General features: G+C 44.2%; 1 protein-coding gene across 1 annotated transcript in view; it reads right to left on the bottom strand.

The window, feature by feature from the left end:
- The window catches only part of Prss12 (serine protease 12), a 50,165-nt gene extending 41,125 nt beyond the window's left edge, over nucleotides 1–9,040 (bottom strand). Inside the window, exon 1 of the mRNA XM_050153461.1 lies at nucleotides 8,273–9,040. Within this exon, the coding sequence (XP_050009418.1) occupies nucleotides 8,273–8,750 (478 nt within the window). The 5' untranslated portion in view covers nucleotides 8,751–9,040. The remainder of the gene's footprint in view (nucleotides 1–8,272) is intronic.
- Between the last annotated feature and the right edge of the window lie 17,357 nt (nucleotides 9,041–26,397).

Raw genomic sequence — 26,397 nt, 5'->3', positions numbered from 1 at the left:
AAATGGCCCCCAAAGGCGGTGGCACTATTAGGAGGTGTGGTCTTGTTGGAGGAAATGTGTCACTGTGGGGTGAGCTTTGAGGTTTCTTTTCTCAAGCTTCACTCAGTGTGACAGTCCACTTCCTGTTGCCTGCAAGATGCAGCACTCTCAGCTCTGGCACCACATCTGCCTGCACGCTGCCATGCTCCCCATCATGATGATAATGGACTGAGCCTCTGAAACTGTGAGCAAGCCACCCCCATTAAATGTTCTCTTTATAAGAGTTGCTGTGGCCATGGGGTCTTTTAATAGCAATAAAAACCCAAACTAAGACACATTTATACAAATTTATAGGTACACAGTTATAAATGGGAAAAGGAAATAACCTTAGTTCAATAAAGGAAAGAATGAAAAGTAGACTAATCATAAAGCTCAAAGCCAGGAAGACTAAGTACTCTTACTATACATATCAACAGTACCACTTCTCACATAAACTGTAAACTAAATTCTTTGCCTGGAAAATACTTTCCAATTGCAGCAATCTTTTGATATCAAAAATGATCTATCCCCTTCCCCCACACATAAATACCCTTCACAGTGGTACCTAGCTCCTTTGGATTATATTCTAATAGACCTAAGCCTACACTGCCTTCAAATCCCACAAAGGCAAATTTTCAGGGATTCTTGTCTTCGAAATGCTTTCATTTTGAGATTTCACTATACCATCACTTGACATTTTCTATTACAGAGGTCTGGGGACAACTACGTCAACCATTATAAATGCATACACCAAGCCAGCCATTGTTGTGAAGGCTGTCCATGACAGCTTGTCAGGAAGAGCACCAAAGACCATCAGATGGATGCTTTTGAAAAATTCCAATCCCAATACACTATAATGCTTAACATTCTACTTTCTTAAATTTTTGGCAAAATATTGAACTTACTGTCATTTTAGATTATAGGTTTTTTTCTTTTTATGCAGATATATGTTCAGCTGTAGAAAGAAAAGAGAACACAAAAGATTCCTGAGATTACAGAAATTGGCCTCATGGACAGCTTTGTTAAAAGTAGAGTTCCACATGTTCTTCTTCACATATATACATATGTCTATATATGTAAACAAAAACACATGAGGACATATCATAATGCGTAGAAAAGAGACAGGAAAGTCTAAACATAGGAGGATGAGCAAGGACTGAATGTAGGTAATGAACATGAGCCATGCAATAAAATATAAAGCTAACTGTTTTTCTAGTTCTTACTCTGTGGTGGTGGATAAGTGCATAAAAACATACTCCACAGTGAAAGTGTAAAATCCAGCGTCAAGTGCCATTGCTTCAGATTTCCTATTTTAACTGTATGGAAACTCATTGACGTGCATAGACATATTATTTGCAAGGTTTAAATTAATAAAGTTTATAAAATTTAAAATAAAAATATTAAAACTAAAAAAAAAAAATTCCCCCAACATATGGCCTGGAAGACGAGGTATCTTCATCCGTTGTATCGCTATCAGTTCAAGGAAAGTATAGAAACAGCTGATAATAATGAAATTCATCATTTCACGAGTTTCAGTTTTTCATCCTTAAGGCTGTTTTTGAACTATATCTTCCCAAAAGATGTTGAAGTCCTCATTCATTCCCCGAATCTGAGAATGAATATGGTCTTATTTGTAAACAAGGTCTTTGTAAGTGGTCGAGTGAAGATGACGTCATTAGAACAGGCCTGGAGAGGCTGGGCTACTACAGGCAGGGGAAATTCAGAGGGAAAGGCCCATGCAGGGCTGCTGGCATGTGAATCCTGGGTGTTTGTCTCATGCGGCAGGAGCTTGGAGATGCTCGCAGACAACCTGCAGCAAGCCCTTCCATCAAGGCTGCTTGGCACAGCCAACACCTTGGTCCCAGCCATTCTGTTTCATGGTCCCAGCCATTCTGTTTCAAGCCATTCAACTTGAAGTTACTTCTGAGTTTGCCAGCAAAGCGTTGCAGCCTCCGGGCGTTACCTTTCTTTGGATGGCTAGACTCTCTTCCAGGGAGTCTGCTTGGGAGATTATCATTTAGATTCCCCCTTGACAGTTAGTGCTATGAGACCATTTGCTTATGGGTAAATTATTTAACGGCATAAAATTTGGGAGACGTTCTACTAGGGTTCTATTAACTAGGCTTGGCTGTGGTTAAAGTACCATCTTTCATAAGACATCATAGGAAATGTCTTGAAGGAACAGCTTGTGGGATTTATAAATTTCCAGTAAGCATAACATCAATGAGTAGAACTGGGTTTTCAGAGGATGTTTTCTCACTTTGAACTAGCCTAACTCATCTTTTTACGGGTACTAAAGGTAGCTACATGAATAATAAATGGACAGTTACTATGAATTATAGATGTGAACTAATGGAGGCAGATAGAGTTGAGTTGGATGTTAGTTCAGAGAAATGCCCCAATATTAAATGATGACTTGATTTCACTTTTACCTGGGATGCTATAATTCAAATATACCATTCCACGATGTTAAAACAAACTTAAGTTACAGGTGTGGATGACCACAGATGAGGCCAGCACACTTCAGTTTCTTTCAGATAGGTTGAAAAGAAATTCTCATTGTTAAATTAACATCCTTTACTAAGGTTGAAAATTCAACAAGCGTTCTCCCAATTCAGTTGTCTTCAGATAATATTATTTTTTATCATTTGTGTATATCATGCAGCATATTTAATGCAATGTAAAATACATATTAACCGCTCCAAAATGTAATGGAGTTTTTTAATTCTTCTGCTTTTATATGCTGAAAATTACTATTGTTTTAAGAGTATTTTGGTCAAGAATGTGGCTGGTTGCTTGTTATTACCAGAAGACGTTCAACTTATTCCACTAAAACAATAGAAGTGACTAAAATTAATTGTTTTATATGCCTGTGAAGCTCAATAATAGATGAAAAAAAGACGGGCATGGTAACATGACTTTTTTTTGTTCTTAAGAAAACTTTCAAAAATTTATTATGATCCCTGCATATTACGAATATTCTAATTCCTAGTAGTTCCAAAAGCTCTAGGGGTAGGACTTATTTTTGCTGATTCTTCTTTCTCTTAAAACAAATGTGCATTGTGGTAACCAATTAACCGAAGCAGCTTAGTTTTTCATTTGTTATATTTGGGAAAGAGAGGGGTTTTCCAAACAAAGCTGACCAATACATGTGGTTCCCATCCTTTATTTCTTCCTTGACTAACGAAGATAAAAGATATTTACACAATGGGTCTGAGGGGAAAGCATTTTCTCAAAGATGCAGGATTAAAAGGGATACAGGAGGAGAGGGGAGTTCTACCACAAAAAAGATAGCATCTCAGTCTTTAGCACTAGCTACCCTGGAACCCACCATGCCTCCTATGCTGGCCTTTAGCTCATGAGTAATGTTCCTGTTCCAGACTCCCAAGTTCTGAGCTTATAGGCATGAGCCACTCTGCCTGACTCAGCTAACACTTTAATTGATACCCACGTCAAACAGAGTAGGGCCTTCCATAAGGGATGCGTATAAACAGCAGTTTTTAGCCCGTGTGTCCATCATTTCTATCTGAACTAAGAAATTTGGGGTGGCTAAGTAATTAGAAGCAGATTAGCATGAGGTGATAAAGGCTGTATCTGGGGATCATTCTATTATGATCTAGATTTTTCAAATGCTCTCCAAAAGCCAAGGGCTAAGGTTTGGCCACCAGCCTATGAGTATGTAGAGAGATGGGTGATGCAGAGTTACAGGAAGCCAGGTAATTATGGGTAAGCACTTGAAGGGGAATCAGAACCCTAGCCCTTTATTCTTTCTCTCTGCTTCCTGGCTGACAAGCCATGAACAGCTGTGCTCCATCAGGACCCCTACCATGACGCTCTGCCTCAGAAGAGCCCTCAGAACAATGGAACCAAACGGGCCGTGGGCTGAAATTTCTGAAAAGAGAAGTCGAGGAAGACCTCTCCCCTTTTTGAATTGATCATCCTGGGCATTTCATCACAGCGATGAGAAACTGACTAAACAGATTCATTCTGGACCTTCATCATCTATTCTACCTGTGTTACCAGCCATCGTCAGCCTGGGGCTCATTCGCTGCTGGTTAAAAATGAGAATTCCCCTTCTGCCGTGGCAGCTTGGGACTGTGAAAATGACCGCCAGTCGGAGTCAGGAAGCACTGTCTCATCGCAAAGGATCGTTGGAGGGAGGCAGCCAGCTGCCTGTGGAAATATGAGAGTAGCCTCTTGCTCCCACTCAGTGAGGATGGATGTTCCGGTAAACTATGCTGTTATCCCCACACACAGGCAAAACAAATACCAAAGATGCTGCTCTGGAAGACCACACAGGAAACCAGTGTTGCCATAACCTATGCCTGCTCTGTGGTTACGAACTAGCAAGGTAAAGCCACAGTATAGCTGACATCATCGCCTTTCACTGCACCCTCTAGCAAGGCCCTGATGCTTTCCCATCGTTTCTCTTGGACTTTGAAAGAGTCACCTAAACAGCTTCTCGTCTCTTCACCTTAGAACGGCACCATGCAATTCGTGATCTGGATGTGGGAATTAGGACTCCGAGGCTAGAGACTAAGCATTTTAAAAAGTTGCTGGTAAATTTTTAGATATTTTTTCACATTTTTTTTATTTTTGGGGGTGGGGGGCATGTAGTGGTTTGAATAAGAATGTCCCCCATAGGCTCATATATTTAATGCTTAGTCACCAAGGAGTGGCACTACTTGAAAGAATGAGAAAGAATAAGAGGTGTGACATTGTTTGCAGAAGTGTGCCACTGGGAGTGGCTTTGAGGTTTCAAAAATCCATGCAAGCCCAGAATCATCTCTCTCTCTCTCTCTCTCTCCCTACAGATCAGGATGCAGAAATTTCAGCTACTTCTCCGGCACCATTTCTGCATGCCCCTATGCTCGCCGCCATGATGATAATGGGCTAACTTTTGAAACTGGAAGCAAGTCCACAGTTAAAATGTTCTCTCACATAATAATCACTTTAGCCAGCATCAGAACAGTGACTAAGACAGGGGCATATGCCTTGGTACACATGTGAAGGTCAGAAGACAACTTAAAGGAGCCAGTTTTTCTCCTTACCTCATGTGAGTGCCAGGGATCAAACTCAGGTCATCAGACTCAAGGGCAAATAGTTTACCTGCTGAGCCATTGTGCCGGTCCTCTCTAGGTAAAGTTTAATGTTCCCTGTGAGAACTAACTCCCTGGACTGACTCAGGTTTCCCAATCCCCACAAAGATGTTTTATTACTAATAGGTAAGTTTCGTGGAGCTGAAGCCAACGCATTACATTTCCTGCTCTGATCTGACCACGTCCTGATCACCTGAGATGTTCCCATTCCTTCATCAGCATGCAGGAGGACCCTACTTCCTCACTCCTCCAGATGGGACTCAGAAATTCTGCTCTGACCCCAGTCTGAGCGTTAAAGGAGGGATCACATTTCTATATATTCGTCTTTTCTTTTGCTCCAGTTTACTGTAAAGAAAAAAAAACAACCTTTGAAGCATAAGGTACTGGAAATAATGTGCATTGTACTTGCACTAAACGTGATTCCTTTCCCTTCTTTCTGCGCTGAGACTAGCCCACAAGCTAACAAGTGAGTGTCGCAACCCAGCGCAGAGATTTCCACATTACATACAAATAAAGAAATGGAGCAGAACGAGCTGTGAGATGCGAATGGACACATCTGTGTGCACATCCTACCATATGGTCTTCTGCTTCCCTGCCTTTCCTTTAGGATTGCCACCAGGAAAGGGTAGGGGTTCCTTTATAAAGATGACTATGGAAAATAAATAAAACAAGCACCTTAGTCCCGCATCCAGCACAGAGCGAGTGTTCCATAAGTCCTAGCTGCAAATAAATAGTCAAGGTCATCCTGAGTACATGCCCAGAGCTTAAAAAAATTCTTTTAATTAATTTGCTCAGAGACTGATTTTCTGCAGCTGGAAAGATGCTCAGCAGCCGAGAGTGCTGACTGTGTAATAATGGTGACTGCAGTTCGGATGCCAGCGCCCACTGGCAAAGTGGCACATCCTGCCCATGTCTAGCAGCAGCTCTGAGGAGAGCAGAGGCGAGAGGAGGTCTCAGGGAGAGACCCCATGTCAAAACAATACATAGAGTGGTAGAAAAGGACATCCAGTTGCCCTCTTCCGGCCTTCAAATGAAGGGCACATGGTGACACACACACACACACACACACACACACTCACACATGTGCGTACACTCAGAGACATGGCATAAATACACACAAATAAACAAATCTTTTTTGGAAAAAGAAAACACCCTGCTTTTCTCTACATGAAGACACCCAAAGCTCTAACAGTTAAGAGTCTTACCCAACATTTGCTGTGTCGGAGCCACACCAATGTTTTCTAAAGAATCATCCATCATTCTTTCATTATTTTACAGTATTCTTGTCCAAACCCCTGAAATGTGTGGGAATAAGAAAGCTCTAAGATTCAGAGCATGCCAGAGGTCTCAGAAGCTTGGATTATAGCTAAACAGACTTTCAGGAGTGAGTAACAGAGCCCAAGGCTTCGGTTATCAAGGTGGGGTCCTGTAAAAGGGATTCGGGTATTACATAGCCAGTCTCTTTCCTGTGTTTGTTACTTATCTTCGGTGACTTCTTCTGTTTCTCTTATATTTTGTAAACCTAAACACAACCATATTTGAGATTTTGGATGCTAAACACTAGCTATGAATCTAAAGGCATTGAAAAATATTATAATTCCTCTCCAAAGAGTGTCTCAAAGGCAAGCTATTCTCTTCACTAAGACTCTGAAACTGGAAGTTCCTTGTGCGTTTGAAAGGAGAAATAGATTTCCACAATATTTTAACTTTGAGTTCCTTTCTTACTATGTTTCGAAGGGGACAGAGTCTGTCATTTCCTACTTACTAATTTCTGAATAATTCTCTACTATTTCTATTTATAAAACTAGGAATAATAATAAAAAGCTGCCAATGATTGCTAGACACAACACATTTTTTTAAAAAACGATCTTAGAGTAAATGAGGTAACAGCGGAGCTCTTTGCTTGACATCATCCCGATTTTTTTCACAGCCACATTGGCATTCTCCCCATGAATCATGAGTGCAGCGATGACTTCATTCTCCAGGATGAAGAATAATTGATCTTAACCTTCGTATCACTTTCCTTTAACTTGAAGCACTAACTCAATTGAAGGCAGTGATAAATAAAATTTCTGTGAGAAAGGAATGACATTGGGGAAGGTTACCTCCAAAGGCCGGAAGCACACACTTTTAGGAGATTTATGAAACTCCTGTCATAGAGAGTGTCATTGAAAAAATTTTGTTCTACTAGGGGATAGTCGATTTTTTTTCTTTCCTAGTTGTTATATGAAATGCAAATTTAATAGTAAATGCAAACCCCAACAAATCGGGCGGAGCAAAGCACGTGTAAAGGTAGACTATTATTTGCATTCAAGTGATTAATGTGATTCTTTTGCTGCCACAAAGCTGAGATGCCCTCGTAACCTTCTTGGCTAAAGTTGACTGTTAATTCCAATTTCCCACAAGGGACACGCACAGCTTAAGTAATGGTTTGCTGCAGGTTTCATTTGACTCTAGCTGCCTCCTTAGTTACTAAGGCAGTTCCTCTTCCGTCCCCTTCTTTCCTTTGTTCTTCACTCCCTGGTGTTATTTACTATACGGCGCCCCAGAACATAACTGTCTTTGTAATTTGGCCTGAGAATTCTGCCATGCTTTAAAGTCAACAATGGCAGCGAGGCAAACATTCACCACAGTTTTCAAAATCCGGGTCTATAGAGCTAAGAAAGTTTGCTGGGACTCATCTTGCTTTTAATATTTCCCTTTCCCAAACTAGTGGCTAGCAAATGTTTTTCTTTACTTTTCTTATGTATACAGGGAGCATTATCAAGACTGCTAATACAGACAACAGACACCCACTACCATGCATAATTCTGTCGGGGGGGGTGAATACACAGAACACACACACACACACACACACACACACACACACACACACACACACACACGGTGGCCGGACAGACCTTTAGCCCTTATCCAGAGACAAGAGCTGAGCAGCCTTCACAGCTACTATCCCCATGACAGTCGTCACATGATGCACGCTTTGTGAACTGACACTTACTGTACAAATGGAAGCACTTGACTAGTTATGTGGCTACCACACCACAGGGCAAACCCATAACCCCTTTCCCTTGCCTCCAGGTACACAGATACTGTCCCCAAGCCAGGCTGCCTCCGTGCCAGTCCTCAGCTGCCACCTCTGCCGGGACACCACTCACCTTGACTACAATCGCAATAGCTCCAGTCCACTTTGCCCTGGGCATTCCGATAGAAGCACCAAGGTCTGCCCGCGCCGTCGGGGCTCCTACAGAAGTTGTGTGGCTGCCCTCGCAGCTCAGCCCAGCTAGCAGGGGGCGACCGCTCCAAGAAGGGCGGCACCTCTGTCCAGTGTAGACACGGGACGCCGAGGTCGGTGGTGTTGCTCCACAGCTCTCCTGCCCCGCAGCCGCGTGGGAGCCTCGGGGGCGTGTGCCGGGCGGTAAGGACCTGCGGGCGCTGGGCAGCTGGTACCCGCGGCGGGAGCGGGAAGTGCAGGGTCCTCGGTGGCCGCCGCGAGCTGGGAAGGTAGTGCGAGTGTTGGGGACGCGTTGGGGACGCTTGCGGGCGGTGCAGGGGCAAGCGCGAAGCGGGATCAACGCTGGCCACTGCGGGCAGTGCCCCTAAAATCACAGCCAGCACGCAGCGGGCGAGCGCCATGGCTGCAGCGCCGAGTGTGGTCCATGCTAGGCTCCGGGTCCCCGAGGAGGGGGCGGGGCGGGGCCGGCAGAGTCCTAGAGCCCCCTCCCACGCTCGCGCCGCCGCCCTGCTGTCCCGGCCCCGGGGGCGGCAAGAGGATCAGACGGAACCCTGGAGCAAAGGCTGGAGCGCCAGGGGCGACTCTGTCGCTGGCTAGAGCGCGCTGCTGCCCGGAACCCGACCTCCACCCCGCCCTCGGTTGTCAGCCCCAGGCTCAGAGGAGGGCAAGGAACTCCGCGGAGCTCCTGGTGCCAACGCGGGGGACGGTCTAGGCTGCCGGTGCCAGGAGGCACGCACCACAGCCCTGTCTGGCGGCTCCCGCCTGGCATCCGTCCCTCCCACTCTCGGTCGTCCTGTCTGTGTTTTGCAATCTCTGAAATGTGGATGGAATTAGATGCACCTTTCAGCCTTGGCAACTAACAGGATAGAAGTTATCAAAGCTCCCAAGGAGTGATAAAAACCAATTTGCTGAACTGAGTTCTTTAATGGCGATGGCACGACTCACTGGGCTTGAGTTTCCAAGCTTAGCACTGTTCCCCCAATGAACATTAGCGGAAATTAAAAGCCCTGGCAAACCCAGCAAAAGAGCTTGAGCCCTTCTCCTTCCTGCCTCCCACTTTCCTTCAGAAACCCTGGACACCGGTTGTTCAGTTTTTATAGGGAGTCATCCTGATCTCCATCCTCCACAGAAGCTGCAGCCCTGTGCCACCTGCCTCCTGCCCGCAGGGCAGGGACTTAAACTAAGCCTCTTGATTTGCTGCCTCAGGCAAGAGCTGAATTTCTTCAACCTAGCATCAAAGTAGACTCTGTCTGTGGGCGATGTTACAGGTTTTTCGTGTGGTTCAGTACACTCCATCTGATATTCCCCCTGTGCCACTCCCAAGTCTGTTGGTTTAGGACTTTAAGCCTTAGCTGGGGCTGGACTTCACCTGGCTCTTGACTAGGCCACTAAGTTAAATAAGAAATCGGAAGCAGGGGATGGAGATGACAAGCTTGCTTTCTGGAACAATTATGTTTCTGCGACGAAGGAATTCTGTTCCGCAATATGTCACAATCTGAAGAAAAGTTAAACAAAATTTAAATGCCTATTGTTAAACCCTAGGTCACTGGCTGGGATCCCTGCACCGAGCTTTGGAATCCAGTTTCATTTAATATTTGGAGAGTCATTTTACGGTGTAAAATAAATATTAAGAAGCCAGAGTGAATGCATGTGTGTCAAATCTTTATTCAAGATTTTTTTCACTAATATTTTTCTGGCTCTGAAAGCATAGTTAAGATTGTATTTATTCGGTTTTGTTGTTTTGTTTTGTTTTAGTTTCTTTTTTTTTTTTTTTTTTTTTTTTTTTTTTTTTTTTTTTTTTNTTGGTTTTTCGAGACAGGGTTTCTCTGTGGCTTTGGAGCCTGTCCTGGAACTAGCTCTTGTAGACCAGGCTGGCCTCGAACTCACAAAGATCCGCCTGCCTCTGCCTCCCGAGTGCTGGGATTAAAGGCGTGTACCACCACCCGGCTGTTTTAGTTTCTTGAGACAGGGTTTCTCTGTGTAATCGCCCTGGCTGTCCTGGAAAAACACTCTGTAGACCAAGCTGGCCTCGAACCTTCAGAGATATGCCTGCCTCTGCCTCTACCTCTGCCTCTGGGATGAAATGCATATGCCACCACCATCTGGTAAGACTGTACTTGTGTACAGTAAGATAATACATATCTGAACTTGGTCACTTCAGTTATTGTAGTAGGAGCTGACAGAGCCAGTCCGTCACAGACCTTTCATGGTAGAAAACAGTTCGAATCCAGGTCAGCCCTCTTCTTTTCCAGCTGTCTCTTCCAGTTTGAGCAATTTGTGATGTCCCGGGGAGAAGCTGTCTGGGCCTCCAGACTGCCTTCCTTGGGCCCCAGTCTCCTCTCTTCCCTCCATGACTTCTACAACCACGGATGCCATGCTTCCTAAAAACAGCACAATAAATCGACCACCACACATCTCTTGTGTGCCTTGCCGACAGGAAAACAATGGGAAAAAAAGTGTGGCGATGACTCCGTGGGGTGGGGAGGAGGCCGGCACACAGGAGAATCCCTGGAAGTTCCTGGGCCAGCAGCAAGGAACTGGGGTTGGGCTGGGGGGGGGGGCAAGAGAGCACTTCTCAAACAAAGTGGAAGGGAGGTCTGAGGTTGTCTGCTCACCTCCAAACACAAGCTATGACACACACACATGCATGCACAGCTGCGCGCACGCACACACACACACACTCGTCCTGCGTGTAGAGATAACGAGTTAAGAAGGTTGTTGGAAATCAGCTCCAGAGCACAGAGCCTTGGGCAGTCAGGCCTGTCTTCCAGCTTCCTGTCCCAAAGAGGAATTAACGTTTTTCCTTACATTTAACTTTATAAAATCGACGCACATAGAGCAGAGTTACCCATAGGAAAATCCATACCACATCTGGATTTCATAGCTTCGGTTTTAAAACCTACCTTTCTTAGAAAATAAAGTGGCATTTGTGTAATTGGAGCGTGGATTGAGGGCCTCAATTTGGGTTTTGCCTTCTGTTTCACAGGCAAAGTATGATTTCCCGGTCTGTTCTTTGTGTAGTACGCTACCCCTGCTAGCTTTTGTCGTCCTTGTTGCCTCGGACATGCATATAACTGGGATTTCCGCGTCCCAAACTCATTCCTGAAATGCATCCGGATCCTCCATTTCTGGCAGGCCAGACCCTAACTGCATCTTCCACAGATCCCTGACACCCTCTGTCTCAGATATTAAAGCTAGAGAGAAGAGCGGATAGCAACCGTCAGGACTTCTTAGTTGTCTGCCTTCTGTTCTTCTCAGCAGCAAAGGAACCAGAGCACACATGTCCTCCCCCAGGTATGCTCCACCGCCACGCTGGAAAGCCCACAGCAGGCCCCCTAATTCCTCCTTTGTCACCTCCAGTCCCATCAAGGAAACACATTGATTTGTGGCCAAAGAATTCAATTGCTTCATTTCAAAGGCTGCTGTGGCTGAGAAGCAGAATCCTCATGAGAACCCCAGTGAACTGGAGAAAGGGATCTCTCTGCTCGAGCGGAGCGGTTGGCAGTGGAGAGGGCCATTGGGCACACCTACATCCACATCTCTTCAGGTTCCCTGATAATTTTCTGCAAAATATTTGGCTTCGTGGTGACTTGTGGAATCATTTTACATCACGTTTTGCTAAATGGGTTTATATCATTTGATTTGGAAACACGACCAATAAGTATATTATTTTTACAGTTACCAACATAAATGTATAAAATAACTCCTGGGTAAGGGCCATTTACGACTCAACTAGTGCTTGTATTTTAAAAAGCGTACAGCTGTCAAACAGATGGTGTTAAGACGCTGTTTACAATCCCATGTGCAAAAAGCGTATTAGAAAAACAGTGGGTATTACTCACTCATATTAAAAAAAAATCAATATCAGGGCCTGCCTTGGGGTTCTGGGAGATCTGAAGCTAAAAGGCATTGTCAGTGAAAATACAGTTGCATGGGTCTATAATGTTTAACTAAAAACTTAAGTAGGAATAATAAAGAAATGATGCGGAGTGTAAGTGAGGAATCACCGAATGATTGGCAGTATGGTTGGGGCAGAAGCCTGTTGTCTGGACGAGTCTGGCGATGGAGGTCTGTGCCTCTTTCCTGTATCAGTTTCTGTCTTCTTTGCTCGCTAAGCAATGATGGCACAGAAGATCAAAGACAGGCACGGCAGTACAGATGGCCTGCTGCTTTAAACAGCGTGCTCAAGAGGAAGGAGAAGGCTCTGCCTGCTTCGCTGGTTCACGATGCACGCACGGGTCTCTCGATCTCATCTTCGTGTTAAGGTTGAGTTTTATGACGCAGAACGAGATGGTTTTTATGTTTTAGTTTCCATTGAACATTTATTGGAATTTCATCCTCTACGGATGTTGATTCTACAAGCGTGCATTTAGAGCTACCCAAATTGTATATACATTACTTTTGCCATGGACTTAATCCTGTGCTGGATCTGACTGAAGTCATTAATATTGGAACACGGGACACTTCACCTCATTTCTTTAATCCAAAAGTTCCTTGTCTATAGAAAGGAGACGGCAGGGGCATAAATTAGCCCTGGGAAAAGTGTTCAGATAATTAATCTCCCTTCCTTTCAACACTTTCATCCATGCAGTCCAATCAAACACTCAGGGTTCCACATAAAATGTTTCACCTGAGGAATTTGCCTAAGGCCAATGAGCAGTTTCAAATCATATTGCCGCTACCCCCCCCCCCCCGCGCGCCCTCACCCCAAACACATACTACGTGCCTTCCAGTCGCAAGTAAACTGAACACTCCAGGAAAAGCAGCAGCCAAATCGCTGGCCGGTGGGCTGGGAATTACAGGAACTCAGCGCTGAAAGGGGCGTAGAGTACCAACTTCCGGTCACAGGAGCAATCCTTTCCAGAACTCCAGACAGATGGACTGCCACCTCTTTCTTGAAAGCTGACCGTGGGGAAGTGCCTACTTGGAAGCCAGCTCACTCCCTCTCCAGAAAAGTGTTGACTTCTGCAGAACCAGAAGTGGCCTTCAGGTTGAAGCCAATGTTACCTCACTGGGATTCTGCTTACACTCTCCTGTGGGTCCGGAGATGCTGCGTGGTACAGGGCTCAGCCTACATGGACCTGTGTGAACTAAGGCTCAAGTCCCTGTTGTCTCCCATACCCAAGGACCAATTTCAGGAAGACGCAGGAACATTAGCTGTTTCACACACTTAGGTCCCAGGAGAGGATTTACTGTGTGAGGTATAGATAAGTCCGTATGATTTAGTGTGTCTGTTTCTTTCTGTTCATCTTCGAAATCTTCAGAGTCATAAATAACAGCTGAGATTAGAACTGGGTTGAAATGAAGGGAAGAAAGAGAAGCTATGTTAGGCATTGTTTGGCCTGCTTGTTTTCCTGAAATAGGAGTCTGCTTCAGGGATCCCCAGGTGGTTGTAAGTATTCACATTTGCCTGGGAACCAGTGAGGTGGAGATGGGGAGTGGAAATTAGAATTCAGAGCCCTGGCTTCCTGATCATGCATCCGTCAACCTCTCCAGACATAGCTGGGTTGGGAAGTGGCAAGAACAGCTCCCTGCTACATGTTCATAAGGATAAGTTCTATCGTTAGAACCAGGTACACGGCAGATGGCTACTGCTGAGGTACTTGAAGGAACTCCTGCTTTCTTAGGGTAGGACGCCATCCTCCGTCTACCGTTCTTGTCTTCATACCGTGTGCTAGACTCCCACCGCTGCTTAAACCCAAGCACGTCAGTATCCTCACTAATCCATAGCTCATGGAATTAAACTATTCGGGAAGTGAGGATTTTATTGGAAGCAATGCCCTTTCTTAAAGATACCGCACTATAGATGTGTTGACTTTTTGCATACACATAACATTTAGGAGACACAAAATTACCTAAAACCTGTTAACCTGACAAAACCCGCATATCCTTTAAAGCTCTACTCAAGCTGAGACACTTCCTGTCACCATACGTGCTAGGACAGCATGCTGTGTTTATTCAGCTCACAACCGTAGTGTCACTGTCCCGGAGCTAACCCTGCTGTAGCTTCCTCGGTGGGAAGAAGCATTCACTCCAGAGCGTATGGCTCTCGTGTGAGCTGAGATCTTCCAGTAAAAGTGAATGATATTCTCCTCATGCCTTACAGGCTAGTAATGTCCTATCCACAAAAAAAAAAAAAAAAAAAAAAATCAGAAGTCAGCAGCAAGCACGATGGGTGTGCAAGTCAAGTGCATTTTATTCGCTTGCTGGAAATGTATGCATTATTTAACCAGCCAGGTGTAGTAGTACACACCTTAGCTCCAGCATTCAAGAGAAGATAGAAGCAGGAGGACCAGGTTCAAGACCAGCATTGCCTACATAGTGAGCTTGAGTCCATGTTGAGATCCTGTCTCAGAAACACAAATAATAGTGATAATAACAACAGAGAAAAATTAACAGCTTGCCCATAAAATTAGAGATGACTAGCTTTCTTAGATATCAGAATGTTTTTGGCTATAAGCAAAATAAGTTTGGACTCAAAATGTATCTAAAACCAGGTATTTGGAAGGACTTACGTGGTCTCTTACAAGATGAAGTCTTAAGTTCCCTTGAATTGATTGCTCTATGTCTGAATGTGCTATTGGGGTCTGGCTCCTTTTTGTTTTGCTGCTTGGCCTGTTAATGTTGGTGTCACTTTCTAATGGCACAAAGAGATTAAATCTAGATGGAGCGTCTGTTTGGAAAAGGAGAAAACTATAGCTTCTTGACCTTTCTTTTAGGAGAAAAAAAAATCTATTCCGGAAGCTTGCTAAGGATAATTTTTTTTTCAAAGATTTCTGGGAAGGCTTACACAGGAACTCACAAAAGGTCAAAGTGCAGAAAGCAAGTGCCTGCGCTGTGCTCAGCCATAAATAGTGCATCCGCTTCATACTCCTCGCTCCAAGGCTCGGGGCCATCGTGGAAGAGGGAGTGGAAAGATTATCAGACACAGAGGTCAGGGAGGACCTAGGCGAAACAGTGACAAGTACACAAGTGGTTACATGCACTAGATCAAGCCAGTCAGCATTCCAGCAGAGAGGGAAGCTACCAATACTTGACGGCTGCTTTGGGAGGGAAAGGCAGCTTTCTTAAAGGGCATGGCCCCTGTTAGCCTGACCAAGCTCCAGTGGATGGTTCCATGCTGATGAGTGTATGAGCAACACAAATTGGACTGGATGAGTTGTTGGGAAAAAGAACATGAAATTTGGAGGGGATGTTGGGGGGATGGGTCTTAGAGGAGTAGGGGAACAGATGTGATCAAAATACACGGCACATGCATGAAATTCTCAGGGAAGTCATAAAATACTATATTACTTTACAAAGAAAGGTGGTCTAGCTAGGGTTTGAGGCATGCGCTCAGCGAGGAGAGGGTTTTTCACACAAGACGAGGGCCTGAGTGCAAATCCCTAGAACGGCAAAAAGACGAAGGGAATAACATGCCTCCGTAACGAGTAAGTGCTCCTGTGGCAAGATGAGTGGCAAAGAACAGAGCATCCCTCTTCCCAAGAACCTTGCAGGCCTGGAGCATGGGGCAGCCAGAAACAAATGAGAGAGCCTGTCTCAAAGAAGGTGAAAGATGAGGACCAAGACCCAAGCTTGTCACGTGACCTCCACAGACACGGCATTATACACAAACACACAGACAGACTCACTGGGACACACTAATGTCTGCACACAAATACACATACCACTGAAAACTTAAAAATAAATCTTATAGAACATACTGTGTTTAGCTAGAGGTGGCGGTGTGTGTCTGTAATTCGAGTACAGGGGATTGCTATGAATTTGAGGGCAGCCTGGGCAACATGGTGAATACTAGGCAAGCCTGGGCTACAGTCTAAGATCCTGTCACAAAAAAAAAAACAAGTAATAAAAAATGTTAAAATATGGTATTTATAGTATGACCATTCGAGTTTTCCAAATACTAGATACATTATGAGTACATGGTCAGTTAATCTTTTTAAACAGAGAGCAAGCTTCAAGCACAATTTATCATTTGCTTTATTTTATTAGCTGAGTTAGCCTGCTGTTTGTCCAGATGCAATAAAACAAAAGGTTTTATCAGTGAAATCAGGTGTCCAGGCTCGTGGTAGAATACTAAAAAACTCCAGGACAGCTAGGGCTACACACAGTGAAACAAAGACAGCTTAACAGTTGTCTGATAAAACTTGATGTGTCGCCCTGTCTGGAGCTGTAACCATTATACAAGGACAGAAAAGAGAAAGAAATCGTGCAAGGGTGAGATTTCAGCCATCCCTGAACTGTTCCCAGAGAGCAGGAATTGGGGCAAGGAAGATGTCACCCTTTTAAAAGTTGTCTGTAGTAGAATAATAGCAAAGGCAAAAATAAAATAATTGGACGAGACTGCCAAAATTATTTTTAATTAAACTGATATCTATTCTGCAAAGCAAACCATCCTCTGTATTTTGCCACACAGCCCTTTCCTGGTCTAAAACCCCTGCCACCCTCACTTTTGCTTCCCTGTGTATCTGTCCTTAAATAAAAACTCCCCATGTATCGAAGGCTCCCATTTATGCACAGCGCTGTTGTAACAACCAGAAAGAAAATTTGCCAGTAAAGATGAAATCATAAAGAAATTTTTTTCTTCTCTGGGTTAAAACGCTTACATTGTGAAGGATGTATCCCTTACTGTCTAATATAGACTTGGTATGGGTTTTAAACTCACTGGCACTGTTTGCAGCTGAGGTGTACCATTTAAGGATGCTACAACCTTGGCCTGGTCTTTAGCTTTGGAAACCTCTGTCTTGGCAAATCTACTCAGTATAAAAGGCTTCTGCATAGGGCACAATGGTCTTCAGTGTCAGATGGTCTCTGGAAAGACAGAAGGGAATATGGTCAACCAAGACAGACTTGGCACATGATGCTGCATGTTTCTGGACACTCAGCTGAGGCTGAGCAGCTGGTGTGATGCTAAATACTAGCTAGCTAGGTTCCATATAGACTCCAAAATAACAAGTAATTACTAGTAAAGATTTCACACGTGAAGGAACTGTCATGCTACACATATGCTCGTGGAAGGCGTCTTCAGTGATATTGTAAGTGAATTATTTTGAAGAATCATCGATAAGTATGAATGACTTGATCATTGGAACATCTCTAACTCAAGAGGGCTCATAATCATTAAAGTAGAAGGAAACACATTGAAAGGAGCCCAGATCTTCTGAAGTGAAGACTTTAAAGTGATGAAATACTGAAAATCCAACCTCCTGAGTTAAATTTTGTTATACACATGCGTGCGCGCACACACACACACACACACATACACGCACACAAACAGTTTCAGGGCTGACTACTTTGGGTAGGACAACCAACAAGGGGGCCATTCCCTGGGAGAGGCTAGTTCTCCTTCTATGTAGATATTTATGTATGTATAAATGGAATAATCAAAGAGAAGGAGGTTTTCAGCGTCAGGTGTGGAAGGATTGGTAGAAGTTGGGGGAGGGGACCTAGGAGCTGCTGGGGGAAAGGGAGGAGGGAAATGGTGTAATTCTGCTTTAACTAAAAGCATATTTTAAAAGAAATGAAAATACAGGATTTTTACTTGAACAATTTATATCACTTTTGTGTTAGCAGAAACCTACAACTGCGTGTACAAATAAATTATGAAATTATAAGTCTTTGAAAAAACTACTGAAATTACAAAAACCTCAACAAGGTACTTTTTAAAAACATGATTTTCAGTTTTGTTTGTAACAGAGGACTGTCTTCAGAAGCTATGAATTTATTTTTTTTTTGCTTAGTAATGTTCTAATACTTTTATTTCCCAATTAAATCTGGTAACAATCACTAAGCGAGAGCAGAACATAAAGATGCCTGGACTATGCAGCCCTGCCCCGCGGTGGCCTCCGTTTGGCTCCAGTGTGATGACATTTCACCCTGAAGGCCTTTGCTCGGGCTATCGGAAGCACTGTTACCTGAAACGAAGCTCCATAAGGATCTCACTTGGGTAATTAACCGATTTATATGTTTACATTTGTGTAGAAGTTTAGACTTCTGTATTAGATTAGATTTATCAGATTCACATATCTGATTATTTATTTATATTTACTTAAATATCTAAATGATTTATTTGGTGTCTATTTAACTATCCCATTCATTTCTGAATCCTCAGTGTGTAGTGCACGTTTCTCAGCAGCCGTGTCTCACTGACTCTACCTCATGTCTCTCTCAGCTCTCTTCATAGTCAGTGGATTAATGAACACTGTTGGAGGACTGGCTGATAAACGCGTAGACCTCAATAGGTTTTCTCCTACCAATTTATTAGATTTTCCTGGGAAATATTGATTAAAAACAAAGGAAAGTTTCTTGAAAATATCGTGTTTTGTTCTAAGCATCCATTTTCTACTACATTCTTTCCCAAGGCCTTCAGCAGATGTGCTGGACGAGCAGTTCTGGAAGCAATGGGCCAGAAGACCTGTAACACACACACAAGAAATTGAGGAAAAGTTAGAAGCTAAGCGTATTAGTCAGGGCTCTCTAGAGTCACAAAGCATATGGAATGAATCTCTCTCATATATGTGTACAACATATATACGCATATACATACATACAAAATACCTGTATGTGTGTGTGGGGGGGGTGTATATAAAGAGAGAGAAATTGGATTCACTGGAATGACTTACAGACTGCTCTTCAACAATGGCTAGCTATGAACAGAGAGTAGTTGCACAGTTCCGTGAAGTTGGGCGTCTCAGCTGGTCTTGAAATAGGACCCAATGCCAGTGAAGGAATGGATTGCTAGCAAGGTGAGGGTAAGCAGGCAAGAAACAAAAGCTTCCTTCCTTCTCCTATGTCCTAACATAGACTTACAGCAGAAGGTATGGCCCAGGTTTCAGGTACGTCTTCTGCTCTCAAGATTTGGATTAAAGGGGTGTGTCTTCCTAAATCAAAAGTCCTGACTGTAAGTGGATTCCCCCACTTCAAACCAAGCAGAAAATCCCTGACAGGTGTGCCCGCCATTTCTGGATTGTAGTTCATTCCAGATACAGTCAAGGTGACAACCGAGAAGAGCCATCACACTAACAGAAAGTAGGAGAAACTGCAGAGAATTGGAAGAATTTTCCAAGTGAGGAAAAAAAAACCCATTGAACTTCTTAGGGGTTTTACAGGGATGTGGCCGAAAATGGACAAAGACTAAGGCAGTGTCTGTTGCGATGTGTGATTTCTCTGAACTCTCATGGGCTGAGCCAATGGAGGGCCCACCTCCTGAACACACGCCCCATCCCTGGGCCACCTAGGGAAAAGACGGCAGCTGTTTATGTGCCGCACCCAGTTAGAGGTGACTGAAGCCCACCTCTGTTCTTCCATGACTCGACTTCTGTTTGTCTTGACCTTGGCTCTCAGCTTGACCTTATTAGCTGTCAACCGCTGCAGCAGTCAGCAACCTTGCAGGGATCCTAACCACTGCTAACTGCACTAAGTTTTCCTTGTCCTCACAGGCACCAAATAGCCACAGTGATGTGGATTATCCCCTTGTCTGGGGGATGGCCTGGAGTCTGTTTCCTAAAATAGGAAGCGTTCATTAGGCACCATCCTTACCTACAAGCTGTAATTATAATCTATCATAATCAGCTGCATTGGAGCAAGGCTGTATGGAAGGACCATAGAGCCTTGCACTCGTGCCTTGAATGCTATGGGGTAGGGAAGACGACTGCTCTGCTGTCTGGCCCAGACTTTGGTCTCCCTCTCATCTGTCTGCTTGATTAGCTCCATCTACAAGGCCTCTTGTTTATCTTCCCTGGTGCCTCGGACCTTTCTGTGTGCTCTAGTTAGTTGCTGTTGCTGTAATAAACACCAAAAGCAAAAGCAACTTGAAGAGGAAAGGGTTTATTTCAACTAACCCTTTCAGGTAATAGTCCATCACTGAGGAAAGAAGCTAAGAGTAGGAACCTAGAGACGGGGTTGAAGCAGAAACCATGGGGAAGTGCCGCTCACTAGTTTGTTCTCCTTGCCTTGTTCAGCCTGCTTCTTATGCAACCCAGGACCACCTGCCCAGGGGTGGCACCACCCACAGTGGCCTGCCATCCTATCTGTGATTAATCCAGGAAATGCTGTGCATGTCAATGCATGCCTTTAATTCTAGCACTCAGGAGGCAAAGGCAGGAGGATCTCTGTTAGTTCAAGGCCAGCCTGTTTGATATATTGAGTTTCAGGCTAATGTGGCTACATAGTGTGTGTGTGTGTGTGTGTGTGTGTGTGTGTGAGAGAGAGAGAGAGAGAGAGAGAGAGAGAGAGAAAGAGAGAGAGAGAGAGAGAGAGAGAGAGAGAGAGAGAGAGAGAGAGAGAGGAGAGAGAGTTGGGGGGAATGAACAGAACAGAACAAAACATGATGCTTCACAGACACGCCAACAGACCAATCTAACGGGAGCAATTCCTTGGTTTTGTCAAGTGGACCAAAACTAACTAACGGCACAATTGACACCTTGTCAACTCAAGACACAAACGCATTGCTATTAAACCATAACCACCCAACTCAAGACACAAACGCATTGCTATTAAACCATAACCACCCAACTCAAGACACAAACACATTGCTATTAAACCATAACCATGCTCTTCTTGTTTTGCCAAGCTCTCATGTTAATACTAATATCATGATATGTAACACAGTCCAATTTTTAAAAGTTTCACTGTCTTTTTAAAATTCCAACAATTTAAAACTCCAATTTCTCCTCAAAAATCCAAAGTATAACTATGGCCTCCTCAAACTAAAATGTAAATTATATATTTCTTATTTCAAAGAGGGAAGAACCAGGGCACAATCAAAATCAAAGCAAAATGAGCATAGAGCAGCCCAATGTCTGGCGTCTGACATTGGGCAATAGAATTTGCTATCTTCTGGCCTCCAAAGGTCCTGGGGTTTTCCACTTCCCTGGCTCTGTCACCTGCAGCACATACAGTTTTTCTGGTAGACTCGCGCTGGCTCTGCTCCACACCTGACCCACCCTTGGCAGTCTTCCCGTCGTCCTGGCGTCTCCAACACCCTAGCGCCTCCATGGCAACTGAGGTTCCCTCTCCACCAATGACCTCCTGGCCTCTCTGCCAGGACTTTTACCCCGCCACACGCGACAGAGCTTCAGGTTTACTCCACGGCCCCTTCGATCTAAGGTTGCCACTGCAACCCAGCCCTTTCTGTGCTAATCCTTTACTAACGGTTGTTATCATGTGTTAATATTTCTTTAAATCCCAACCTCTGTTATTACTACAACCTCCATGAGCAATCTGCAGTTTTCAAGACAGTCTTTATTGCCCTACTTTCCTCCTGCCTCGCCAGTGGAATTCATGAACCTACACAGTTTCACTATTAGGAAGACTAGACTCAAGTTTGGGTGAATTGTCTCGGAAACCAGACAGTTTGGAAAGGCGGATTTGAAAAACTGCACCTCCCTACCAGGCCTCTGAAGACTGTGTTTGTCAGGTAGCTTTCCTCCTTGGACATGGGGAGCATGCCCAGCTCTGGCCCATGGGAGGGCTGCATCGGCATATGGGAATGTCACACTTATTTAGGGATAATGTTGTGCCCAGACTCTTGCCCCCAAAGAGACCACCAGGGAACCGGGACTTGGATGCAAAAGCAAGGTTTATTCCAAAGCGCAGTACGAGCCTAGGCACCGAACTCGTCCAGCACACTCAATGCAGTGAGGGCGGGAGGAGCTGCCTTCGAGAGATTGCAGGACTTTTTATAGACAATCTCACAGGACCACCAGTTGTCACCTAACTTTTATACATGGACCTAATTGAGGACAGCAAATTCCAAAAGCATGACATCATTATGTAAATGAGTGCGTTGTTCTCAGTTGGCCCCTCACTATCTGTCCTTGGGGTGTGTAGATGAAGCGTACTATGGACACATTTTTAATTGGCCACTTCTTGGCCATCCTTGAGGCAATGCTCTCCTAGTTGGCTCCTGGCCCTTGTCACGTGTGGAATGTTTGAGCCTAGCCTAAACAGTGTGGTTCAGGTGGAAAGCAATTAGCTCACTCTGACACTGACTGGTTTCTGTCATTTCTCTTGCTATCACTTGCCACGGTGCACAACACCTGATCTTGACTTGGGGAATTAGTTTGCTATGTAGGTGGATCTCAGTGGTCTACTCTGCAGTCACCAACACGAGTTACACACTCGAGCTTGAGGTCAGTGGTCTGTCTTGGCCGTGTTCTGTCCATTTGACCTTCTTGAGTTACACAGTCTGATTACGTCTCCTGAAGCAGCTACAGGGAAATCATGGGTGAATATTTGATGGCAAGTGCTTTAAGCCTATTCTTTTTATTAATGCTTTATTCATTATATTAGGGGAAGAGAGGTGGGCTAGGATGAGACTTTACCCAGCATGCAGACTATCAATTAATTTCCAGCTATACTACCCCCCCCAAAAAAAAAAAACTACAGAAAGAAAAGGAGCAAGACTGAGTTTAAAAATAAAAAAGGAGATGGTGGTGCACACCTTTAACCCTAGCATAAGGGAGGCAGAGTCACATGGATCTCTGTGAGTCCAAGACCAGCCTGGTCTACACAGCAAGTTTCAGGACAGCCAGAGGTATATAGTAGAGAAACCTGTCTTTAAAAATTAAACAAACAAAAAATAAGGTGAGGGTCAGTTAATTCGTCCAACTGCTCTTACTGGAAGCAAAAAGTGATTTGAGAACTGCTGGTCACTGTAAAGAAAACATTCAATTTTCTGATATGATGCAGCAAAGTTCCTAGAGGAATCGGAACAAGTCTGTGTTCAGAATCTGACTCTGATGTTTGTCTTTTCTGTTTGCCGTGCTTAGGACTAAACCCAGATGGAGCATGCTAGGTAGCTCTGCTGCCACTGAGCTAGTGAACCCTGACTCTGCTTCACGGTATCCTGATGGCACCCTAAGGAGCTTGGCTGAGTTCATCCATCTGTAAAGGAGGATGCTCTAATACTTACGTCAGGGAAAGTAATTGATATATAAACAGAATACTGCAATGATAGCATTTTAAAGACTTATTTTAATGCAGTGTGTGTGTGTGTGTGTGTGTGTGTGTGTGTGTAGGAAGCCTTATGCCTGTGTGTTCAGCACCTGTAGAGGCTAGAAGAGGGCACCAGATCCCCTGGAGCTGGAGTCACAGGCAGTTGTAATTTGTCACATGTGGGTGCTATGAACTGAACTCTGGTCTTGGCAAGAGCAGTTCACATTCTAAACCACTGAGCCACCCCTCCACTCCTCCATCGGGCAGGTTTATAACAGCGGAGTTTCACATCCCCAAAAGGTGAAGCTACAGGTACTCTGATATTCATAAGCTAGATTAGTAAGTTTTCTTACCATCAGGGAAAATTGTTCTTCAACTTGTTCTTGCTGTGTCTAGACAAGGGGACCTATCCTGTCTAATGGATGCAGGCAGTTTGGCTGTTGTTGACTCATTCAGGCTTGCTACAGTTGGCCAGATTTGATCTGAAGACACAATGTTACTTCACAGAGATGTTACACAGGGATGCTCTTTAAGGAAGCTGCTGCCTGCTGCTTTGTAAGCACTCAAAAAACAAAACAAAAAACAAACAGAAAAAAACAGTGTTTTGTTTTTTTTTTTTTTTTTTTTGTCCCGTTTCTTGCCTTGGTGTTAACTCATTGCTTGTTCAGTATAATTAGAGAGTTAAAAGTTTGTCCCCTCCCACAGAATGTGTTGAGCAGCCATTTCACAATCCAGAGACGGAGCTGGCAAAGGCAAGCTGGGGTAGACCCTTGAATACACACTACCATTAAGGAAAAAAAAATCTCCTGATAATGCTTACATGGGGCTCTGAAGTACAGTAACCAACCAGTGCATAATTAAAATCTCAGCTCCTTTGGGAATGAAATGAGTATTTTTTTTCTTTTTCAAATTAAAAGGTAAAGGGATTTAGAGCAAACTGAAGAGTTACTACACCTTTGAGAGAAAAACAAATTGAATGTTATTGCTAAGAACAGGATTGTGTGCTGATACTTCTGTATTTTCCCTCTAGCATTTGAACTTTTTCCTCACTGGACTAAAACTAGAAACCAAGTCTTTGGCGTTTACCTGCTGTACAACTTGACCAGTATTGTTTGAGAGGTAAAAATGAATGAATTAGAATGTTGACATCTTCCTGTTCGTCCAAATCTTATGAATTAAAGTCCCCCCCCCCTCCTTTGGTAAATATCCTTCCAGAGGATTCAGCACTGATTTAAAACAATCACCCTGTTTTTTATAGCTCTGTCCTACTCCTTGGAATGCCCCATTTCTCTCTGATTCAGTCACTCGCCAACTATGCCATCAAAAGATTGCTGTAAGTTAGGACCAACTGATTGGGATCCGGGCCAGTTCTCAGAAGCTAGCCTGGGAATGTGCAATGGCTTCAATCATTAGCCCCAAAGCTCAGCTCCCAAGTATGAAGAGTTTCAGGGGGAAAGCCTTGTAACACCAGATCTCCACCAGGCTTCTGAGGACAGTGAGGACCCCCCAGCCAGGCCACAGAAGTCGTGCCTGTCAACAGAAACCAAGCAAAGTCAGCTCTATGTTCAAAACATGCTCCAAAGTGCATCCACACTTCTTGCTTCTCCACAATCTGCACCTTGATCACCTCTTATCCTGCCTTGGAGGCCAGTCCTGACAAGACCTCTGTCATTCCTTTGCTGGGACGGGTGTTTTCAGGTACCGGCACCTAGCCAGGTATCTCAGGAGGACAGAGTCCATCTCTGAGGTTTCTTCGCCTTTCTGCTATCTGTCAAGTGCTTTCGGTTTTCAAGTAGTATCAGCAATTCGATAAGGTCCTTTGTAGGAGACTGAACAACCCTCGGGACTGCCTCCCTATCTCCCAACTCCTTAAGGCTGGCTTAAGATAACCACTCTTTTGGTTTGCCCACCAAAGGAATGAGATAGGAGGTTAAATCCTAGACCAGGCAGGAAGTGAAGCAGTAACAGGTTGAAACAGGTGCCTGGGGAGAGCGGCCTGGCTGAGCAGCGCCCAGGCTTGCCCACGTGCGGCCAGAAGCTTTCTTGCACAGCCTTCCAGAGCTTGCTAAAGAACAGCTTGACCAAGGCCTTTGGGAGGAAAGATTTAACTGAATCAATCCACCCGCTGCTTTCGATTTGTTTAGGTGCATTGTAAACACCTCCATTCTCAGTTTTATATACCAGCCCCACCCTAGCAATGTTCTGGTTCCCTCTTTCCACACCCATTGCAAGATACTTTTTTTCTGAACAATTTGCTCAGCCTAAAGGTGTTCTCCCCGTCCAGTTTCTACTTTCCCCTTATTAAAATTCCTCTTTGGAAATCTGGTGCCCGTATGGTGGGCGTGCCACCTTGGAACTTTCTCTTTAGCGGTCGGAGAAAAGGTTGGGAGGGGGTATGAAGGAATCAGTGGATCTGTTTCTCATCTTCCTTTGTGGGCCCCAGAGAAGACAGAACACAGCCCCTGCAGCACGGAGACATTGGAGGGTTCTTCCAGTTTCCCCGCCACCCTGACCTCGGGGCCTGTCTAGTCACTGGCGCATTACAAGAATTCGCCTTTTGTTGATGTATCACTTTGTCAGTGCTGGCATTGTGAATATTGATTGTACTACAGAAATACTATGAAATTACCTTTGTTCTTTCTTGTTCAGCTCTCTACTCTGCTCACAATCTTCTGATATCATTAAAATGGGCTGATAAATAAGTAACATTAAAAACTTATTGGGGCCGGGCGGTGGTGGCGCACTCGTTTAATCCCAGCACTCGGGAGGTAGAGGCAGGCGAATCTCTGTGAGTTCGAGGCCAGCCTGGTCTACAAGAGCTAGTTCCAGGACAGGCTCCAAAACCACAGAGAAACCCTGTCTCGAAAAACCAAATAAATAAATAAATAAATAAACTAACTTATTAAAATATTGTATCTTCTAGTTAGGCAGCCAAATGACATTTTTGTCTGTGTAGCGACAGACTGGAATTTATATGAACTAAGCCATTATAACCTTCACCAGTCACTTCCAAAATTTATACTATCAGCTTAGTGTAAAAAAAAAAAAATGTAAGTTACAAAACAGTGAGACTGTGACATTTTTAACTTAATGTTTTCTAGAAAGCATAAG

The sequence above is a fragment of the Alexandromys fortis genome, unplaced genomic scaffold, assembly GCF_014885135.2.
Source record: "Alexandromys fortis isolate MF-2015 unplaced genomic scaffold, M_Fortis_MF-2015_v1.1 scaffold_19, whole genome shotgun sequence".
Classification (NCBI taxonomy): domain Eukaryota; kingdom Metazoa; phylum Chordata; class Mammalia; order Rodentia; family Cricetidae; genus Alexandromys; species Alexandromys fortis.
Note: the sequence above shows the minus strand (reverse complement) of the source record. Positions and strands in the feature narration are given on the sequence as shown.